Source organism: Somniosus microcephalus, chromosome 1 (genome assembly GCF_052327205.1).
Source record: "Somniosus microcephalus isolate GS21.2 chromosome 1, FLI_Smic_1.0, whole genome shotgun sequence".
NCBI lineage: Eukaryota > Metazoa > Chordata > Chondrichthyes > Squaliformes > Somniosidae > Somniosus > Somniosus microcephalus.
The window spans coordinates 40,058,700-40,082,084 of NC_140987.1; the positions used below are offsets into that span (position 1 = coordinate 40,058,700).

The 23,385-nt window shown below is 49.0% G+C and overlaps 1 protein-coding gene across 3 annotated transcripts in view; it reads right to left on the reverse strand.

The window, feature by feature from the left end:
• Positions 1–734: 734 nt before the first annotated feature.
• Positions 735–23,385, reverse strand: part of asb5b (ankyrin repeat and SOCS box containing 5b) — a 62,156-nt gene continuing 39,505 nt past the window's right edge. For all 3 annotated transcript variants that reach the window (XM_085977986.1, XM_085977990.1, XM_085977998.1), the window contains 2 exons: positions 22,124–22,315; positions 735–5,166 (listed from right to left, as the gene is read on the reverse strand). In XM_085977986.1, coding sequence (XP_085834112.1) covers positions 5,039–5,166; positions 22,124–22,315 — 320 coding nt within the window. In that variant the 3' untranslated portion in view covers positions 735–5,038. The remainder of the gene's footprint in view (positions 5,167–22,123; positions 22,316–23,385) is intronic.

Genomic DNA, 23,385 nt, shown 5'->3' on the forward strand with positions numbered 1-23,385 from the left:
ATGCCCCCTGGTTATTGACCTCTCTGCTAAGGGAAATAGGTCCTTCCTCTCCACTCTATCTAGGCCCCTTATAATTTTATACACCTCAATTAGGTCTCCCCTCAACCTCCTCTGTTCCAAAGAAAATAACCCCAGCCTCTCCAAACTTTCCTCATATCTCAAATTCCCCAGCCCAGGCAACATCCTCGTAAATCTCCTCTGTACCCTCTCTCGTGCAATCACATCTTTCCCGTAATGTGGTGACCAGAACTGCACGCAGTATTCTAGCTGCGGCCTAACTAGTGTTTTATACAGTTCAAGTATAACCTCCCTGCTCTTATATTCTATGCCTCGGCTAATTAAGGCAAGTATCCCATATGCCTTCTTAACGACCTTATCTACCTGTCCCGCTGCCTTCAGTGATCTGTGGCCATGTACTCCAAGGTCCCTCTGATCCTCTGCACTTTTCAGTGTCCTACCATTTATAGTGTATTCCCTTGGCTTGTTAGCCCTCCCCAACTGTATTACATCACACTTCTGCAGATTGAATTCCATTTGCAGTCAGTGGAGAGTAATATTGGGCGGGGGTTAAAACCAGCGTTCCACCCGATCCCGTGGGTTTCCCACCCGGTGCGTTAGGATAAAATTACCCCCTAAGGATCAGCCAGGGCTTCGATGTCTCCCTTGTATCTCGGTGACTGCGGCCTTCCATATGTTGTACTTTGTAAATGTCAAATAATCATATCAGCTACATCTTTTAAACTTTTTTTTAAATTCAAATGCATTGTACCAATAGAATACAGACTTTTTAAGCAGTAAATGCACATGAACCCAATACACAGATTCCAAAGTTGATAACCTTCACAATGAAAGCCTTTTCACAGGATGCGCTGTTCAGAGTGGATGCCCGATAGCTTTAAACCTTTATCAATATAATCCAGTATTAATATATTACATTTCTTTTGCAGTTATGTTGCCATTTATTGATGATTTGTAATTCGTATGTATACAGTGCATTCACACATGCAGTCAGTATACAGGTGGAGAGTTTGTCAGTCCTGATATTCTTATTATGATGATAATAGGGGGGGCTTTCCTGGGCCTGGGGCCAGACCCATTGGATTGCCAGGGCAAATTGGATGGGTACCTTTACATGCATAGACTCCAGCCGACCCAATGTTCTAATATTCACTGCACCTATGTGATTCAGTGCGCCTCTGTACAGACCCAGGATAATCTCCCCTGGGGAGCGGGAAGAAGGGGGGACCATGTTTTCTTTGAGCAAGCAGAGCATAGAGACGAGAGGGCATCAGTGGGGCCTGACGCCTAATTTCCTCCAGGTGCACTGGGCGGGTCCTTTAGGACTGTCACCCAGAAGGAGTAGGCATCAGGCCTTGTGCCTGCCCCTCGTCACCTCTCAGACTGGAGGAGCTGAGAGGTCAGAGAGTAAGATCATGTGGGATGCGAAAAGGTAAACAACTTTTCTTTTTTCACAACTCCCGCCCCTTCAGCTGTGGCTCAGTTGGGAGCACTCTTGCCTTTGAATCAGAAGGTTGTGGGTTCAAGTCCCACTCCAGAGACTTGAGCATAAAAATCTAGGCTGACACTCCAGTGTAGTACTGAGGGAGTGCTGCGCTGTTGGAGGTGTCGTCTTTTGGATGGGATGTCTGCCCTCTCAGGTGGATGTAAAAGATCCTATGACACTATTTCGAAGAAGAGCAGAGGAGTTCTCCCCGGTGTCCTGGCCAATATTTATCCCTCAATCAACACCACTAAAACAGATGATCTGGTCATTGTTACATTGCTGTTTGTGGGAGTTTGCTGTGCGCAAATTGGCTGCTGCATTTCCTACATTACAACAGTGACTACACTTCAAAAGTACTTCATTGGCTGTAAAGCACTTTGGAACATCCTGTGGTCATGAAAGGCGCTATATGAATGCAAGTCTTTCTTTCTTTCTTTCTTTCTTTCTCCCCTCCCCCCCTTGGATCACTGGGCCTGGATGTCTTCTGACTCCTGTTTTTGGACAGCATCCTGTAGGCCCCAAAGTCAGTGACCGTTAATGTGATCAGATTTCCACCCCTGTTTCTGGATGCAAGGCCCCACCAGGGGTGGAACTGTGTGTCTGGGGCACTTTAGGCTTGGGTTAATGACCCGAACCAACATACATGGGTGGGTTTAGGTCACGTCAGACAAGGCGCACTTCGATTGTGCTCCTTATGACCCTTACCCAGGGAGAGGAGGAAGGAAATTCACCCCTGAGGTCTCAGCAGTGGCAATAAGCAAGAAAGATTGTCATTTCTATAGCACCTTTCATAACCTCAGGACATTGCAAAGCGCTTTACAGGCAATTAAGTACTTTTCTGAAGTGCAGTCACTGTTGTACTGTAGAAATGTCCTACAAAGAGCAATGACCAGATGATCTTTTTTTTTTTAGTGATGATGGTTGATGGATTAAATATTGGCCAGGACACCAGGTAGAACTCACCCGCTCTTCTTCAAAATAGTGCCATGGGATCTTTTACATCCACCTGAGAGAGCAGACGGGGCCTCGGTTTAACATATCATCTGAAAGACGGCACCTCCGACAGTGCAGCACTCCCTCAGCACCGCACTGGGAGCGTCAGCCCAGATTTTGTGCTCAAGTCGCTGGAGAGGGACTTCAACCCACGACCTTCTGACTCAAAGGCGAGAGTGCTACCAATTGAGTCATGGCTGACACCGTTTAACAAATTATGGTAAGAAAGTTATCCCTAGTGCTATCAGAGTTGAGGAAAGTCACATTGGTTTGGGCAGTACCTCCTTGGCAATAGGAGGCACGGGTTATTTTACAAAAAACAAAAACAGAGAAACATTGAAATACTCAGCAGGTCAGGCAGCATCGGTGGAGACAGAAGTCAGTCCATCGACTTTGGAGATCCTCAGGACTAGAAGTTATTGCAGATGGACATCATTTAAAAAACAGAGCAAGGGAAAGGGGGAGGACAAACACAGGAAAAGAAATATACTGCGAAGTGCTTGGTAAGAACAGGAGATGGTTAAAATGGCAGAAGTGATATTAGCAGGAGACAAAAGGAGGCATATTAAGATAACTCAAATAAATAAAAGACATATATGAGACACATGGATAATTTTTCTCTCCTTGAGGTGAAACTGTAATGAATTCCACTAACCAACCTATCCGAGGCTTGAGGAGACAATTTTACTGAGATACTCAGGTTGGAGGGACTGGACTCTCTGATAGTTGACCTGGTGGCCATTCTGTTGTCAAACCGGAGCAATTACTACAGGGCTGCCATTTGTGGAAGGATCAGTTAGCATTCAATATCTTTTCTTTCAGTCTACATTTAATGGGTCCTTTCAGGTCTTACTGTTATCATTTTGTCCATAACAGTCAGGTCATTTGAATAAAGAATTTGCTTGAAAACATTTTTCAGTGCAACTTACTAAAAAGATGCAGCATGTTTGTGTATGAATGCGTCATGAGTCATAGGATATGGGTTCACACATCTTACGTGTAGGCACCAGGTAGATTAAGGTTAACGTGGATTAAAATGAAGGTAAAATGGTGCTTCACAGGGAAAGAGCGAGGAAAATAGCAGAAGGTGAGTCACTTCAGGCCACTTTTATAAACCATCTACTATCTAACTGAGGAGCAGTATTGGCAGAGGCATGGGAGTAAGTCACGCCTCAGTGAAGGGATAATGGGTAATACAAAGGACCTAAAAAAAAAGTAAGTACATTTTTTAAAAAAGAAAAAAAAACCTCTGGTATTTCCAGAATTCTGGTGGCGGTCCTATGTAATTTTAATCCTATGCTAAGATAGTGCTGAAGTAGCAATAGGAATTGCAGTTGTTCATGTGATGGAGGTAAGTTTAACCTAACTCTCCAGGTGGGAAATGCACAGGATCGGGTGGAATGCCTGTTATGCACCCATCCAATATTACTTCCCATTGTCTTGAATGGAGAGTAATATAGGGTTTTGTGTAATACCAGCTTTGCTCCCAATCCCTTCATTTTCTCAATAAGTGGGTTAGGGTAAAATTTCCCCCCCGCCGCCTCACCGATGTCTCAACAGTGACAATGATTTAGCTTGTGCGTATTCGTCTGCGCTGGTAACATCACTATGTTTGGGAGAAATGGTTCAATTTCACAGAGAAGGTCAGGACTGAAGTTAGGTTGTGAAGGAAATGAGGTGGCATGGAACTGTGACCAAAAGAAATTAAGCACGGAAAGAGGAATAGCCATACTGGGGGGGGAGAAACTGGTTTCGTGCCAGCAACCGGCATGAAGGGGGCGGTGCATCTTGAATCAGGCATCCCAAATGCAGCTCGCCAATCAGGGCCTTCCAATGGTAAGTCCTGGGGGATAGGGGTGGGGTGGTGGCGAGCGTGGGCCGAAAACAGCCCACAGTATTGCTGTGGAGCCTGGGGGATCACTCCTGCCCCTCCTGGCTCCACATTAAGGTAAGCGAAAAAAACAAGCGGTCTTTTTAAGGACCACCAGATAGGCCCAAAAAACTGAGTGGCGCATTCCTGGCGCCTGCTGAATTTATAGCAGTTTGAGTTGAATTTGGCACTGGCGTCCTAAAACAGGCATCAGGCCCCTGATTAACATATTCGAGAGGTCCAACGCCTGTTGAAGGTGGGCACCCAGGCACTTAGAAGTCACCAGGGTGGGGATCAGGTGCGGGAGGTTGCGCCCAGAAACTGATGCGCGCGCCCCCCCCCCCCCTCCTCCGCACCCAACATGAATTTTGCGCCCAAACAACAGGCATGACGGGGACCAATTTCTCCCCTGCTGCTTGTGTGTGAGAGCGAGGGAGAAATTCAGTGGTCTCACTGTGGACTGGCGCTGGTCCAGTTTGTTTCATAGCGTTGTAGTACATGTTTTTTTTTGCTGTTGCCCAGACTGTGAAAACAGCATACAAAAAGGGGGTTACAACGATTTGCCAACTACATTGCAACAGTTTTTAAACAACTCTATATACAGAAAGGAGCAGAGCTGAAATCTTAAATCAGCTTCCCACACAGACTATCGGAGTAAAAGGGAAGCAGTTTTATTGATGCTGCAAAAAGTTCTTCAGTAGTTTGGGTAATTCCAGCTGTGGAATGAGTTGTAGGCGGGGTCTCCCGAGACAACCTCTAACACACAGGCGGCACAGCTGGCAGAGAGAGCTTGGCGTTGCTGTAATTGAAACATGCTGAGATAAAGTAGCAGCCAGAAAATGACGGGACATACATTTCTCTATAGGTCACGCACATAACATTGTAATATTGAAACACTGAAAGACCAACAGTGCTACTCAGAAATACACGGGATTGTCAAATGCCCATCCCCGATTTTCATCGCGCTACCATTGGCGGCCGTGCCTTCAGCTGTCTGGGCCCTAAGCTCTGGAATTCGCTCCCTAAACCTCTCTGCCTCTTCCCCTCTCTCTCCTCCTTTAAGATGCTCCTTAAAACCTACCTCTTTGACCAAACTTTTGGTCACCTGTCCTGCTATCTCCTTACGTGGCTCAGTTGATAACGCTCCTCTGAAGCGCCTTGGGATATTTTACTACGTTAAAAGCAAGGTGTTGTTGTTCGATGGCCACCTACTGAAATTTGGACATTGCAGCAACTTCCATGCCCAGTGTGTGAATATTAGCTTCCCATAGCCAATGGAAAACCAACGTAGGCCAAAATCCTTGCCTTGCCACACTGACACTATGCTATTTTGCACCAGATCTTGCATTTTTGAGGACCATCTTAAATTCGTCCTCTGGTGTCATTGGAATCAATCAAGCGAGTTGTGGGCATCAATGAGGCGGCCAGACACTGCTCGCCGATCCAGTCCTTCCAATTTCAGCCCACAGGTATGTCCAGGGAAGGACAGGGGAGACAAACGGGAGGGAAAGCGGGGTGGGGGGGGGGGGGGTGGTTTCAGAGGGCGAGCCAGCAGCAGACCTGCATTATTAATTTGGAGGCAGGAGTGGCCTTCCTGCTCCTCCTAGCTTCACATTAAGGTAAGTTTTTTTTTTAAGAAACACCTGCCGCTTTCTTTGGAGGGCTTCCAGCATCTCCATTAAGGACCTCTGGTTAGGCCATTGTACAGTCTGAAAAATGAGTGCAGCGTAACCTCCGATTGGTTTAAACGAGTTTAGCAAACTGGTCCTGAAATGGACGCAGGTCCCTCCTTTCCGATGAGGGTCCTGCGCTCATTTCAGGCGGGCGCCAGGGCCGCCTAAAAAAAAAAGCTCTGATTTAGCGGCGGCACGAAAGCCTACGCAAATCGGGCGGGTGCATCGCTCGGCTACATTCATCATCGTTGAGCCCGTTTACACTGGTTTGATTCATGCTTACTTTAAAAAAAAAATCAGTATTAACAAATGGAGGGAACTGTAATTACCAGTCCTGAGCCCTACAGGCCTGGCACATCCCAGCTTCAATCCCTAGCTGATCCAGTTGGAAAGGTAGTGGACCACTATAATTGGCCACAGTGTTCCCAGGCATTAAAAAAAATCAGCAAGCTTCCTGCCCCTGACTATTATGCATTGACCCTTGCTGGAAATTGCATTTGTAGTAATATCACACAACCAACAACAACAACTTGCATTTATATAAAGAAAGACTTGCATTTATATAGCGCCTTTCACGACCACCAGACATCTCAAAGCGCTTTACAGCCAATGAAGCACTTTTTGAAGTGGAGTCACTGTTGTAGCGCCTTTAACATCGTAAAAATGTCCCAAGGCGCTTTCACTGGAGCGTTATCAGACAACATTTGACACCGTGCCACATAAAGAGCTATCAGGACAGTTTGGTCTAAGAGGTAGATTTTAAGGAGCGTCTTAAAGGAGGACAGAGAGTTGGAGAGGTTTAGGGAGGGAATTCCAAAGCCTACGGCCTAGGCATATGAAGGTATGGCCGGCAATGGTGGATCAAGCAAAGGCAATGATGGCCTCCATGGTTAAATGGCCTGCAGACGCTCACCGTGTACGTTCACACATGCAGAATAGCCACTTGGACTTGGGTTGTGAATTCCAATGGGATTGTAGTGGAAGATACGCCACCGCCTCCAGGAGAAGAGGGGAGAAAAGGCCATAAGATTTGGAAAAATTGAGTGGCAATCTGTTTGCGGAGAGGGAAAACCACATGTCCTTTCCTGGTGGCCTCACTTGCCAATGACACACCTCATCATTTCAGGTATTTGAGTCAACCTGCAACAAGAGCAGGTCAGAGGCTGGGTATTCTGCGGCGAGTGTCTCACCTCCTGACTCCCCAAAGCCTTTCCACCATCTACAAGGCACAAGTCAGGAGTGTGATGGAATACTCTCCACTTGCCTGGATGAGTGCAGCTCCAACGTCACTCAAGAAGCTCGACACCATCCAGGACAAAGCAGCCCGCTTGACTGGCACCCCATCCACCACCTTAAACATTCACTCCCTCCACCACCAGCGTACCGTGGCTGCAGTGTGTACCATCTACAAGATACACTGCAGCAACTCGCCAAGGCTTCTTCGGCAGCATCTCCCAAACCCGCGACCTCTTCCACCTAGAAGGCCAAGGGCAGCAGGTGCATGGGAACGCCACCAACTCCAAGTTCCCCTCAAATCACACACCATCCTGACTTGGAAGTATATCGCCATTCCTTCATCGTCGCTGGGTCAAAACCCTGGAACTCCCTCCCTAACAGCACTGTGGGAGTACCTTCACCACAAGGACTGCAGCGGTTCAAGAAGGCGGCTCACCACCACCTTCTCAAGGGCAATTAGGGATGGGCAATAAATGCTGGCCTTGCCAGAGACGCCCACATCCCAAATACGAATTTTAAAAAAAATCCTTCAACCTCTGACCAAAAGTGAGCAGAAAGCCTGTTCTCGGGACATTGTCACTCTTGAGCTGCCTACTTGAAGGTGTGTGAGAGAAATGTGATTGATTTTCCCTCTTTCTGTGTAGAAGGAAATGAGTGACCCCCGTCCCCCCACCTTCCACACACCCTCCCCCCTCCCCCCACCTTCCACACACCCTCCCCCCCCCACCTTCCACACACCCACCCCCCCCACCTTCCACACACCCTCTCCCTCCCCCCCCACCTTCCACACACCCTCCCAATTACAATTTACAATTTAAATCGCTTTATTGGCATGATAAGTTACATCTTATGTTGCCAAAGCATCAAAATACATTTATGGTTTAGCACATAAACGCAGTTCTATTCATACAGTGTATAAACAGGTATATCCCTGAGTGTATAAATATACATTCGCATTGTTTATATATATTTTTTTCTTAGTTTACTGGTTGTCCCTCTGTTCATGGCAAGCTGTAACATAGTGCGCCGCCAGTGTTATACAGCTTCTCTCCTCTCCCAGTAGGAATGGGAGTTTTTGGTTGTCATTCAGATTTCTGAAATCAGGGCATATTTGTGAGAATTTTTGGTAGAAATTCTCCCTGATGCCCTGATATTTTCCACAAGCTGTGAGGAAGTGCATCTCTGTCTCCACCACTCCCTGACTGCAGTGAGAGCATATCCTGTCCTCTCTTGGCAGCCTGGTCTGCCTGTGTCTGCCTTTTTCGATCGCTAGGCTATGTTCGCTAAGTCTGTACCTTGTCAAGGTTCTTCTCAGTTTGTTATCCTTTACCATGGTCAGGTAATCAGCTATGTTGTATTGTCTGTTTAGGGCCAAGTAGCAATTGAGTTTGCTTTGGGTTTTTGTTGTTTCTGCCCAATATGTCAGATATTTTTCCTTTTGCTTAGCGACGATTGTGTTGGGTCGAATTCTTTGTGTTACCCTGTCACTGTCCTGGGGCTGGTTATTGTTAGTATTGTTAGTAGTTACTTCACTGAGTCCCAGGACTAATTGACTGAGGGTATTCTTCTTTATGGTCAGCTCTTGGCATTTCAGGGCGTCGTAGTGATAGCATTGGGGATTGCTCATTTGTAGGTGATTCCAAAATTTGGTGGCTCTTTTTTGGATAGTGATTATTAATGGATATTGGCCTAGTTCCGCCCTGCATGCATTGTTTACTGTTTTCCTTTGAGTCCGGAGGATACTTTTACAGAATTCTGCATGTAGGATCTCAATTGGGTGTTTGTCCCATTTTGCAAATTCTTGTTGAGTTAGCGGTCCCCATACCTCACTGCCATAGAGTGCAATTGGTTCAATTACTGATTTGAAAATTTTGAGCCAAATGCTAATTGGGATTTCTATTTGGATTGATTTTTTGATGGCATAGAAAGCCCTTCTTGCTTTCTCTTTCAGTTCATTCACAGCCAGTTTGAAGTTTCCCGTAGAACTGATTTTTAAGCCCAAGTATGTGTAGTTAGTGGTTTGTTCAATTTTGGTTGTTCCTACTGTGAAATTTATTTTGGGTCCCTGATGTTTGGATCTTTGCTGGAACACAAGGACTTTGGTTTTTTGGGGATTTATTGTCAGGGCCCAAGTCTGGCAGTACGACTCCAGCAGGTCCAGGTTTTGCTGTAGCCCCTCTTTAGTAGGTGACAGCAGAACCAGGTCGTCTGCATAGAGGAGGAATTTAACCTTGGATTCATATAGGGTGAGGCCGGGTGCTGTAGATTGTTCAAGTAGTTTTGCCAATCCATTTATGTAAATATTAAAGAGTGTCGGTGAGATTGGCGAGCCCTGCGTCACCCCCCGCCCCTGTGGGAAGTATTTTGTTTGTTTGTCTCCAATTTTAACTGCACATTTGTTGTTTGTATACATTGATTTAATTACATCATATGTTTTCCCTCCTACCCCACTTTCGATAAGTTTCAGGAATAAACCGTCATGCCAGATGGAGTCGAAAGCCTTCTGGAAATCTACAAAGCATGCGTAGATTTTGCTTTTGTTATTGTGAACGTGTTTGTCAATTAGGGTCTGTAGGGTGAAGATATGATCGGATGTTCTATAGTTTGGCAGGAATCCAATTTGGCTTTTACTCAAGACATTGTGCTCCTCAAGGAAGTTTATAAGTCTTTTGTTTATGATGCTACAGAATACCTTCCCCAGGTTACTGTTTACACAGATGCCTCGATAGTTGTTTGGGTCGATTTTGTCCCCACTTTTGTATATGGGCGTTATGAGTCCTTTGTTCCAGATATCAGGGAAATAACCGACACTCAGAACCAAGTTGAAGAGTTTTAGGATAGCCAGTTTCATTTTGTTGTCTGTGTGTTTAATCATCTCGTTTAGTATGCCATCTGTCCCGCAGGCTTTTCCTGGTCGCAGGTCCTTGAGTTTTTCAAGAAGTTCTTTTTCTGTTATTATGGCGTCCAGCGGGTTTTGGTTATCTTTTATGGCCATTTCTAGCTTTTCCAGTTTTTTGCATATTTGGTGTTGCTCTGGTCTTAGTGTTTTTTTCTGGTATAATTTTTCAAAGTGGTTTACCCATGTGTCCCCATTTTGAATGGCCAAATCGTCGTGTTGTTTTTTGTGTAGTGTTTTCAAGTTTTCCCAGAAACAATTGGAATCAATGGATTCCTCCATGGAGCTGAGTGTATTCTTAATATATTGCTCTTTTTTGGTTCTGAGTGTGTTTCTGTATTGTGTTAGTGTCTGACAATAAGTAAGGCGTAGTTCCTCGTTTTCTGGATGTCTGTGTTTTTGGTTTGATATTTTTCTAAGTTTTTTCCTCATGTTATGGCAATCTCGGTCAAACCATTTTTCATAGTTTTTTGTTTTGGGTTTGTTCTTGCGAGCTTTCAAGTTTGCATTTGTTGCCAAATTATCAAAAATATTGTTTAGTTTACTAACTGCCCGGTTTACGCCTTCTTTATTGTGAGTGTATATGTTTTCCAGAAAGGTGTCTAAGAGAGCTTGAGTTGATGCATTGCTAATTGTTTTCTGGTATTTTTCCGTCTCGTTTTTGGCCCATCTGTACGATTTTTTGGTGTTGTACAGTTTACTGGGTTGTGTTTCTATGTTGTTTGTTTCTGTCTTTTTGAGGAACATAGTAATTTGACTGTGATCTGACAGTGTTGTTTGTGGTTTGACTGTGAATGCTCTGAAAGAGGATGGGTCTAAGTCTGTAATCATATAGTCTACTGTGCTGCAGCCAAGAGGTGAGCAATAGGTCGATCTTCCTAGGAGGTCTCCTATGAACCTACCATTGACAATGTACAGACCCAGGTTTCGACAGAGCTGTAGTAGCTGTTTTCCGTTGGTATTTGACTGCTTGTCGCAGTTATGCCTGTATGGAAGGGAAGGGATGTCAAAGTGGTTATTCCCGAAAACATAATTGTTTCCCTGATTATTGGTGAAGTCTGGTTCTTCGCCCGTTCTTGAATTGAGGTCCCCACAGATCAACACGTTCCCCTGGGCCTGGTATTGGATAATTTCCCCCTCCATGTTGGAGAAGGTGTCCTCTTTAAAGTACGGGGAATCGATTGGAGGGATATAAAGTGCGCAAATGTAAACATCTTGGGTGTTTGAGATAATCTCCCTCTCAAGTTTGAGCCACATATGGTTTTCGCCCTTTTTTATAAATTTGATGTAATTCTTAAGTTCTGTTTTAAACCAGATCAGTATGCCTCCGGAGTCTCTGCCTTGGGTTACACTTGGTAATTTATTGGAGGGCACCACCAGCTCAGTGTACTCCCCCCCCACCTTCCACACACCCTCCCCCCCCACCTTCCACACACCCTCCCCCCCCCACCTTCCACACACCCTCCCCCCCACCTTCCACACACCCTCTCCCCCCACCTTCCACACACCCTCTCCCCCTCCCCCCACCTTCCACACACCCTCCCCCCACCTTCCACACACCCTCCCCCCACCTTCCACACACCCTCCCCCCCCTTCTACACACCCTCCCCCCCCTTCCACACACCCTCCCCCCCTCCCCCACACCCTTCCACACACCCTCCCCCACACCCTTCCACACACCCTCCCCCCCCACCTTCCACACACCCTCCCCCCCCACCTTCCACACCCCCCCACCTTCCACACCCCCCCTCCCCCCACCTTCCACACACCCTCCCCCCCCACCTTCCACACACCCTCCCCCCCCACCTTCCACACACCCTCCCCCCCCACCTTCCACACACCCCCCCACCTTCCACACACCCCCTCCCCCCACCTTCCACACACACCCTCCCCCCACCTTCCACGCACCCCCTCCCCCCACCTTCCACACACCCTCCCCCCCCCTTCCACACACCCTCCCCCCCTTCCACACACCCTCCCCCCCTTCCACACACCCTCCCCCCCTTCCACACACCCTCCACACACCCTCCCCCCCCACCTTCCACACCCTCCCCCACCTTCCACACACCCCCTCCCCCCACCTTCCACACACCCTCCCCCCCCACCTTCCACACACCCTCCCCCCACCTTCCACACACCCTCCTCCCCCCCCTCCCTCCACACACCCTCCCCCTCCCTCCACACACCCTCCCCCCCTCCCTCCACACACCCTCCCCCCACCTTCCACACACCCTCCCCCCCTCCCCCCACCTTCCACACACCCTCCCCCCACCTTCCACACACCCTCCCCCCACCTTCCACACACCCTCCCAATACAATACAAATCACTTTATTGGCATGATAAGGTACATCTTATGTTGCCAAAGCATCAAAATACATTTATGGTTGAACACATAAACGCAGTTCCATTCATAGTGTATAAACCCTCCCCCCCCACACACCCTCTCCCCCCCACCTTCCACACACCCTCCCCCCTCCCCCCCACCACACACCACACACCCTCCCCCCACCTTCCACACACCCTCCCCCCCCTTCCACACACCCCCTCCCCCCCCTTCCACACACCCTCCCCCCTCCCTCCACACACCCTCCCCCCCCTCCCTCCACACACCCTCCCCCCTCCCTCCACACACCCTCCCCCCACTTTCCACACACCCTCCCCCCACCTTCCACACACCCTCCCCCCCTCCCCCCACCTTCCACACACCCTCCCCCCCTCCCCCCACCTTCCACACACCCTCCCCCCCTCCCCCCACACACCCTCCCCCCCTCCCCCCACCTTCCACACACCCTCCCCCCTCCCCCTCCCCCCACCTTCCACACACCCTCCCCCGCTCCCCCCACCTTCCACACACCCTCCCCCGCTCCCCCCCCGCTCCCCCCACCTTCCACACACCCTCCCCCCCTCCCCCCCTTCCACACACCCTCCCCCCCTCCCCCCCCTTCCACACACCCTCCCCCCCTCCCCCCCCTTCCACACACCCTCCCCCCCCCTTCCACACACCCTCTCCCCCCCACCTTCCACACACCCTCTCCCCCCCACCCTCTCCCCCCCACCTTCCACACACCCTCCCCCCTCCTTCCTCACACCCTCTCCCCCTCCCCCCACCTTCCACACACCCTCCCCCCACCTTCCACACACCCTCCCCCTCCTCCCACCTTCCACACACCCTCCCCCCCCTTCCACACACCCTCCCCCCCTTCCACACACCCTCCCCCCCACCTTCCACACCCTCCCCCCACCTTCCACACACCCTCCCCCCCCATCTTCCACACACCCTCCCCCCACCTTCCACACACCCTCCCCCCCCCTTCCACACACCCAATAATAATACAATACAAATCGCTTTATTGGCATGATAAGGTACATCTTATGTTGCCAAAGCATCAAAATACATTTATGGTTGAACACATAAACGCGGTTCCATTCATACAGTGTATAAACAGGTATATCCCTGAGTCTATAAATATATTTTCGCCTTGTTTATATATACTCTTGTCTTAGTTTACTGGTTGTCCCTCTGTTCATGGCAAGCTGCAACATAGTGTGCCGCCAGTGTTACACAGCTTCTCTCCTCCCCCAGTAGGAATGGGAGTTTTTGGTTGTCAGTCAGATTTCTGAATTCAGGGCATATTTGTGAGAATTTTTGATAGAAATTCTCTCTGATGCCCTGATATTTTCCACAGGCTGTGAGGAAGTGCATCTCTGTCTCAACTACTCCCTGACTGCAGTGAGAGCATATCCTGTCTTCTCTTGGCAGCCTGGTCTGCCTGTGTCTGCCTTTTTCGATCGCTAGGCTATGTTCGCTAAGTCTGTACCTTGTCAAGGTTCTTCTCAGTTTGTTATCCTTTACCATGGTCAGGTAATCAGCTATGTTGTATTGTCTGTTTAGGGCCAAGTAGCAATTGAGTTTGCTTTGGGTTTTTGTTGTTTCTGCCCAATATGACAGATATTTTTCCTTTTGCTTAGCGACGATTGTGTTGGGTCGAATTCTTTGTGTTACCCTGTCACTGTCCTGGGGCTGGTTATTGTTAGTATTGTTATTAGTTACTTTATTGAGTCCCAGGACTAGTTGACTGAGGGTATTCTTCTTTATGGTCAGCTCTTGGCATTTCAGGGCGTCGTAGTGATAGCATTGGGGGTTGCTCATTTGTAGGTGATTCCAAAATTTGGTGGCTCTTTTTTGGATAGTGATTATTAATGGGTATTGGCCTAGTTCCGCCCTGCATGCGTTGTTTACTGTTTTCCTTTGAGTCCGGAGGATACTTTTACAGAATTCCGCATGTAGGATCTCAATTGGGTGTTTGTCCCATTTTGCAAAATCTTGTTGTGTTAGTGGTCCCCAGACCTCACTGCCATAGAGTGCAATTGGTTCAATTACTGATTTGAAAATTTTGAGCCAAATGCTAATTGGGATTTCTATTTGGATTGATTTTTTGATGGCATAGAAAGCCCTTCTTGCTTTCTCTTTCAGTTCATTCACAGCCAGTTTGAAGTTTCCCGTAGAACTGATTTTTAAGCCCAAGTATGTGTAGTGAGTGGTTTGTTCAATTTTGGTTGTTCCTACTGTGAAATTTATTGTGGGTCCATGTTGTTTGGATCTTTGCTGGAACACAAGGACTTTGGTTTTTTGGGGATTTATTGTCAGGGCCCAAGTCTGGCAGTACGACTCCAGCAGGTCCAGGTTTTGCTGTAGACCCTCCTTAGTTGGTGACAGCAGAACCAGGTCGTCGGCATAGAGGAGGAATTTAACCTTGGATTCATATAGGGTGAGGCCGGGTGCTGTAGATTGTTCAAGTAGTTTTGCCAATCCATTAATGTAAATATTAAAGAGTGTCGGTGAGATTGGCGAGCCCTGCGTCACCCCCCGCCCCTGTGGGAAGTATTTTGTTTGTTTGTCTCCAATTTTAACTGCACATTTATTGTTTGTATACATTGATTTAATTACATCATATGTTTTACCTCCTACCCCGCTTTCGATAAGTTTCAGGAATAAACCGTCATGCCAGATGGAGTCGAAAGCCTTCTGGAAATCTACAAAGCATGCGTAGATTTTGCTTTTGTTATGGTGAACGTGTTTGTCAATTAGGGTCTGTAGGGTGAAGATATGATCGGATGTTCTATAGTTTGGCAGGAATCCAATTTGGCTTTTACTCAAGACATTGTGCTCTTCAAGGAAGTTTATAAGTCTTTTGTTTATGATGCTACAGAATACCTTCCCCAGGTTACTGTTTACACAGATGCCTCGATAGTTGTTTGGGTCGATTTTGTCCCCACTTTTGTATATGGGTGTTATGAGTCCTTTGTTCCAGATGTCAGGGAAATAACCGACACTCAGAACCAAGTTGAAGAGTTTTAGGATAGCCAGTTTCAGTTTGTCGTCTGCGTGTTTAATCATCTCGTTTAGTATGCCGTCTGTCCCGCAAGCTTTTCCTGGTCGCAGGTCCTTGAGTTTTTCAAGAAGTTCTTTTTCTGTTATTATGGCGTCTAGCGGGTTTTGGTTATCTTTTATGGCCATTTCAAGCTTTTCAAGTTTTTTGCGTATTTGGTGTTGCTCTGGTCCTAGTGTGTTTTTCTGGTATAATTTTTCAAAGTGGTTTACCCATGTGTCCCCATTTTGAATGGACAAATCGTCGTGTTGTTTTTTGTGTAGTGTTTTCAAGTTGTCCCAGAAACAATTCGACTCAATGGATTCCTCCATGGAGCTGAGTGTATTCTTAATAAATTGCTCTTTTTTGGTCCTGAGTGTGTTTCTGTATTGTGTTAGCGTCTGACAATAAGTAAGGCGTAATTCCTCGTTTTCTGGATGTCTGTGTTTTTGGTTTGATAGTTTTCTAAGTTTTTTCCTCATGTTATGGCAATCATGGTCAAACCATTTTTCATAGTTTTTTGTTTTGGGTTTGTTCTTGCGAGCTTTCAAGTTTGCATTTGTTGCCAAATTATCAAAAATATTGTTTAGTTTACTAACTGCCCGGTTTACGCCTTCTTTATTGTGAGTGTATATGTTATCCAGAAAGGTGTCTAAGAGAGCTTGAGTTGATGCATTGCTAATTGTTTTCTGGTATTTTTCCGTGTCGTTTTTGGCCCATCTGTACGATTTTTTGGTGTTGTACAGTTTACTGGGTTGTGTTTCTATGTTGTTTGTTTCTGTCTTTTTGAGAAACATAGTAATTTGACTGTGATCTGACAGTGTTGTTTGTGGTTTGACTGTGAATGCTCTGAAAGAGGATGGGTCCAAGTCTGTAATCATATAGTCTACTGTGCTGCAGCCAAGAGGTGAGCAGTAGGTCGATCTTCCTAGGAGGTCTCCTATGAACCTACCATTGACAATGTACAGACCCAGGTTTCGACAGAGCTGTAGTAGCTGTTTACCGTTGGTATTTGACTGCTTGTCGCAGTTATGCCTGTATGGAAGGGAAGGGATGTCAAAGTGGTTATTCCCGAATACGTAATTGTTTCCCTGATTATTGGTGAAGTCTGGTTCTTCGCCCGTTCTTGAATTGAGGTCCCCACAGATCAACACGTTCCCCTGGGCCTGGTATTGGATAATTTCCCCCTCCATGTTGGAGAAGGTGTCCTCTTTGTAGTACGGGGAATCGATTGGAGGGATATAAAGTGCGCAAATGTAAACATCTTGGGTGTTTGAGATAATCTCCCTCTCAAGTTTGAGCCACATATGGTTTTCGCCCTTTTTTATAAATTTGATGTAATTCTTAAGTTCTGTTTTAAACCAGATCAGTATGCCTCCGGAGTCTCTGCCTTGGGTTACACTTGGTAATTTATTGGAGGGGACCACTAGCTCAGTGTACCCTTGGGGACAGCCGGTGTGTCCTTTTCCTTTATACCAAGTTTCCTGTAAAATGATAATATCTAGATCTTTAGTTTCCTCTATGAACTCTGGGGTCCTACTCTTCACTTCTCGCAGTGAAGAGCGTAGACCTTGGATATTCCAGGTCGAAATATATAAGGATTTCATGTTAAGTTTTATCTTTTTCTATGATAGGTTAAAGAGTGGTACGTGTTTGTCGTGTCTAAGTGTGGGGAAAAAAAAAAGATCACCCCAGTTGTCTACAAAAGTTAATACAATTTGGTTACAGTTCTTTCTATTAATTAGTCCTTGATCCATAAGGCGGAAGTAGATGCTGCTGCACATCTGCTTATTGTCTCTTAATGGATTGTTTCTGTCTGAGGTATTGCGTACGTCCTGTGCATCTCTCCCTCTGTCTGGCTGGTAGCGGTCCTATTCCCCTGTGGGACAGGAGTGGTGCAGGTCTGATAATGTTGTTTTGCATGGGGATCCTCTCCGGTCTCGGTTGGTGTGGTGGTGGTCTTTGTAGTGTTCCTGATATGTACCCCGCTGATCTCTGGTGGTCGGGGGGGGGGGGGTCCTCTTGGAGTCTGGGTATGGACCCGGTTAAAAGCGACGTCCTTCAGGGCTTTAGCAAAGATCGATATTTTTTGCCTTTGGATGTGGACGTGGTCGTAAAGACATTCTTCATCGAGGGTGGGGTGTTGGGCCAGGTGTACGTTGTGGTTTGATTCGCATTCTGTTGCTATGCTGGCATTTATCTCATGAATTGTGTTGTTGTTGAAGTCTGTTCTCGGCAATATTGTGGAAACAGTGATTCTAGTGTTTGGAAATGTACTGCTTGCCTTCCTAATCATTGCTCTGAGCGATGTTGCTACCTCTTTCTGTTTGGCCTTTAGGTCATTTGTGCCCGTGTGTATTATTATGTGTTGGGGGGAGCCTAATCTGGCTTTGGTCAGCCATCCCATGGCTCTGTCTGTTGTTGGGCACCAAATCTTTTCTACTTTACTTCTAGGGAAGAGCTTTTTCTCCCATAGAAATTTCCCATTTGAGTCTATGAGTATTACGACGTCAGCCTTGTTTGTGTTTACTGTCTGGTGGCTTTCGCCTGGACTCATAGTGTGTGTGCTGGGCTGGGGTGTCTGGTGTGTGCGTACCTCTTGTGAGCGGCTCGCTTGTGGTTCCATGGTGGTGGGGGAAGATTGCGAGTCAGCATGCTGGTCGGTCTGTGTGGCACCCCTTGTATTGTGTGTCTGTTGCTTTTGTTCCGTGTGGGAGTGCAGCCGTTCCGTCCGGCTCTGTCTTGTCTTATCTCTAGTCTCTGGTTGCTGGTCTAATGGTGTTTTCTCTCCTCTATGGCTCTCTTCTTTTTCCTGCAGCTCTTTCACCTGATTCTTAAGTAGATTCACCTGGTTATCAAGTCTATTCAGCTCTCTCTTGTGTCTCTCCCTCTCCTGCTTTTGTTTGTCATTCAATTTGAGGACCTCCTCTCTAAGTTTAACCATCTCTATCTCTAATTGATAAAATTTATCTTTTGGTTGTATCTGGCTGTGTGATCCCGGGGTATGTGTCTGGTCGGCCCTGGAAGGCTCACTCACTTCCTGGCTAAGCTGGTCGGCCCTGGAAGGCTCACTCACTTCCTGGCTATGCTGCTCTTCTCTTGGTGGGCTGGGAATGGTAGGGGAACTATGTGTGGCTTCCTCCGTGGTAGTTATGCTGGGGTTTGTCAGTTGTATCGTGTGGCTGTGGTTCCCCGGGGTTAGTGTCTGGTTTGAACTGTGTGGCTCGTTCATCCCTTGACCATGCAGATTTTCTCCTGGTAATTTGTCAATGTTGGGGGGAGTGCGGGCCACTCTGGGGCTGTTCATTCCCCTCGTAGTTGATCTTTTCAGTGTCCTGAAGGCCGTTGCAAATTTGTCGAGGTTGCCTTGCACTAATATTGTTCCGGTATTGTACGCGTTGACAGTCGTGATTGAACTGTCTCCTGGTGTGTTAATTTTCATTATGGACCCATTTGCAGTATTTTTTAGCTTAACACTGGTATAGTGTGATTTTATTGCTCTGATCCAAGCCGCTGGCTGATCTGAGTAGAATATGAGGTTACTTTTTGTCCCATTGTTGTAACAGTCAGTAAAGAGAGTTTCTGGTTTTTCTCTCATCTGAGCATGCTTGATCGTTTTTATAGCTTTTTTTGTGGTGTTGGGGGGAATCTGGAAGCGGGGCTGTTGTGGATCTTCTGATTCGCTCATTTTTGGTAAAGTATTGTTGATCTTAGAATAAGCTTTTCTGGGGCCCCGGGTTTGGTGTTACCCTCTCCCTGTTCGCGAACTTTCCCGGTCCCCCTCTCCGACCCCGTGGTTCCTGGGTTCACCCTTCTCAGGTCTGAGTCTATGAGCCACTGTTTCCCGGTGCCTTCGGGCTGTTCCCCTCCCCCTCAGAGGTCTCTGGGCCTCTGTTTCGGCCTGGCTCCTCGGGCCTTTCCCTGGGCCTCCCTCCCTGGGCCCTGTACTCACGGTCTTGGTTGCGAGCCTTCTGGTTGCTCTCCTTCTCCTCAGAGGTCTCTGTGCCTGCTGGCCTGGCTCCTCGGGCCTTTCCCGTGCTGGATTGTTGGGCTGTGGCCCGAGTCCCCTCGGCTGTGCTGATTGCTGGATTTCCGGGCTGCGTTCCGAATCTCCTCGGCTGTGCCGATTTCTGCGATGCGGCCCGAGTCCTCTCCGCTGTGCCGATTGCCGGGCTGCGTTCCGGATCTCCTCGGCTGTGCCGATTTCTGGGATGCGGCCCGAGTCCTCTCCGCTGTGCCCGTTGCCGGGCTGCGTTCCGATTTCTGGGATGCGGCCCGAGTCCCCTCGGCTGTGCCGGTTGCTGGACCGCTGGGCTGCGGCCCGAGTCACCTCGCCTCCTCGAACTCGGTCCCGATGCCGCCGACTCAACCACCGCTGCTGAGGCCCCGTGTGGCTGCCGTTCACTGTGTAGTTCTTCTCTTGTTTCTTTTTTTTTGCTTTGGCTTTTTTTTCCTCTATTTTCCTCTGGGGTTTTTTTTTTCTTTGGTAGTCTTTCTGGCGGTCTTTTCCTTCTCTACTTTGTCTAGACTAATCTAAACTTAAACTAACCTAAACTAACTTAACTAGAACTAAATTTAATTTTAAAACCTTTTTAAAAATTGAAATGAAATGAAACTTTTTTTCCCCCACTTTAGACACTAAAAACACTAAAATCTCAGCAGCCCATCTTCAGCATGTGTATTCACTCCGTCCCCCCCCCTTCCCCCCTCCCCCCACCTTCCACACACCCTCCCCCCCCCCCCCCCGGACCTTCCACACACACCCTCCCCCCCCGGACCTTCCACACACCCTTCCCCCCCCCCCCCCCCCCGGACCTTCCACACACCCTCCCCCGGACCTTCCACACACCCTCCCCCCCCCCCCCCGGACCTTCCACACACCCTCCCCCCCCCCCCCGGACCTTCCACACACCCTCCCCCCCCCCCGGACCTTCCACACACACCCTCCCACCCCCCCCCCCCCCCCCCCGGACCTTCCACACACCCTTCCCCCCCCCCCCCCCCCCCCGGACCTTCCACACACCCCCCCCCCCCCCCCCCGGACCTTCCACACACCCCCCCCCCCCCCCCCGGACCTTCCACACACCCCCCCCCCCCCCCGGACCTTCCACACACCCTCCCCCCCCCCCCCCCCCCCGGACCTTCCACACACCCTCCCCCCCCCCCCCGGACCTTCCACACACCCTCCCCCCCCCCCTCCCCCCCCCCCCTGGACCTTCCACACACCCCCCCCCCCCGGACCTTCCACACACCCTCCCCCCCCCCCCCCCTCCCCCGGACCTTCCACACACCCTCCCCCCCCCCCCCCCCCCCCGACCTTCCACACACCCTCCCCCCCGGACCTTCCACACCCCCCCCCCCCGCCCCCCGAACCTTCCACACCCCCCCCCCCGACCTTCCACACACCCTCCCCCCCCGACCTTCCACACACCCTCCCCCCCCCCGACCTTCCACACACCCTCTCCCCCTCCCCCCACCTTCCACACACCCTCCCCCCACCTTCCACACACCCTCCCCCCCTCCCCCCACCTTCCACACACCCTCCCCCCCTCACCTTCCACACACCCTCTCCCCCTCCCCCACCTTCCACACACCCTCCCCCCACCTTCCACACACCCTCCCCCCCCACCTTCCACACACCCTCTCCCACCCCCCCCACCTTCCACACACCCTCCCCCCCCCACCTTCCACACACCCTCCCCCTCCCCCCCCCACCTTCCACACATCCTCCCCCCCCCACCTTCCACACATCCTCCCCCCCCCAACCTTCCACACATCCTCCCCCCCCCACCTTCCACACATCCTCCCCCCCCCCCACCTTCCACACATCCTCCCCCCCCCCCCACCTTCCACACATCCTCTCCCCCCCCCCACCTTCCACACATCCTTTCCCCCCCCCCACCTTCCACACATCCTTTCCCCCCCCCCACCTTCCACACATCCTTTCCCCCCCCCCCACCTTCCACACATCCTCTCCCCCCCCCCCCCCCCACCTTCCACACATCCTCTCCCCCCCCCCCCCACCTTCCACACATCCTCTCCCCCCCCCCCCACCTTCCACACATCCTCTCCCCCCCCCCCCACCTTCCACACACCCTCTCCCCCCACCCCTCACCCTGCTTGGCTCTTCCACCTGAAAGTAAAGTCAAGATCCAGAAATCCGTGTGTGAGGGAAATTTCCTCTGTTTCCAGAGAGGGATGTTAATAAGAGAATCATAAAATCTTACAGTAGAGAATGAAGCCATTCGGCCCATCCTGCCTGTGCCAGCTCTTTGAAAGAGCTGTCCAATTAGTCCCACTGCCCCTGTTCTTTCCCCATAGCCCTGCAAAATCTTTCCTTTTTAAGTATAAATCCAATTCCTTTTTGACTCTGTTTTCACCACTTTTTCAGGCGGTGAATTCAACATCACAACAACTCGTTAAGTATAAAGAACGATGATTGTTGTGAGATGTAACTGATGTCTGACCATTTCACAGCACAAGTGTGTTGGAACAGCAGTAAGTTACATTCATCACATCATCTACACCCTCTCCTTTCTGATTTGGTATAGCTTTTCATTTTGCAAACATAAGCACTTTACCTTCATAATGCAGAAGCAACCTATCAACTGGGCTACTGGTGGCAGCGACGTCAATCGGCCTCTCGGCTTCTGCATTTCTGGCGCTAATGTCTGCACCAAAGTCGAGCAGCAAGGTAACAATATCTGGATTGGATTGCCGGGCGGCAGCGTGTAAGGGAGTCTCTAGATGTCTGCCTTTCTGGACATTGGCTCCTGCAGTTGGGATACAAAGCAGCACATGACACGATGACAGTTTCATTTCATTCAGGCAGTGTAAAGGAGGAAAAAACTTGCATTTATATAGCGCCTTTCACGACCCCAGGATGCCCCAAAGCGCTTTAAACTCAATGAAGTACTTTTGAAGTGTAGTCACTGTTATAATGTAGGAAAGGCGGCAGCCAATTTTCTCACAGCACAGCAAGGTCCCACAAAATGCAATGTGACAATGACCAGAAAATCTATTTTAGTGTTGTGGGTTGAGGGATAAATATTGAGCAGGACACTGGGGAGAACTCCCCTGCTTTTCTTCGAATAGTGCCGTGGGGTCTTTTACGTCCAACTGAAAGAGCAGACGGGGCCTCGATTTAATGGCTCATCTGCAAGACGGCACCTCCGACAGTGCAGCGCTCCCTCAGTGCTGCACTGGGAGAGTCAGCCTAGATTTTGTGCTCAATTCTCTGGAGTGGGACCTGAACCCATGACCTTCTGGATCAGAGTATAATTTGCCAGCAGTGCGGTGGCCTTCAGAGAACAGCAACTCCCGCGCACGCCAGAGTTGCAGCCCATGTTAAATGGGTCAAGCTGCTCTGGAACACATGGGCTCTTTCCTGTCGCCGCTGTCGGCGGAGTGACGTGGGCTGGGAATTTCCTCAGAACTGCTCCCGCTTTGCCAAAGGTGCAGCGGGAACCCTGCTCGCCTGCGTAAATGGAGCATCTACAGCGTGCGGATCGGGAGCAGCTCGGAGGAGATTCCCGGCCATAAAGCCCTGAAGACCCAAAATTGCAAGTCTTTGTTGGGGTAGGAAATTTGAATTTTAAAAAAAATGTTAAGGCTTTTATTTTCTCTTCTCTCATTAATTTTTCTCCACTGATTTTCTCCCCTGCCATCCTCTCTCGAAACTTTGAGGGCAGATTATTCCATTCCTGCACCTGGGCATGTTGGATTGTCTTGGCTCAACACATAGAAGAGGTCACCCAATGTCCTGGCCATCATTTGAATGGACAAAAAAAATCGGGCAGGCTCTCTTGAAGATGTGCAATCACCTTTGTCTGATTTTCCTCTA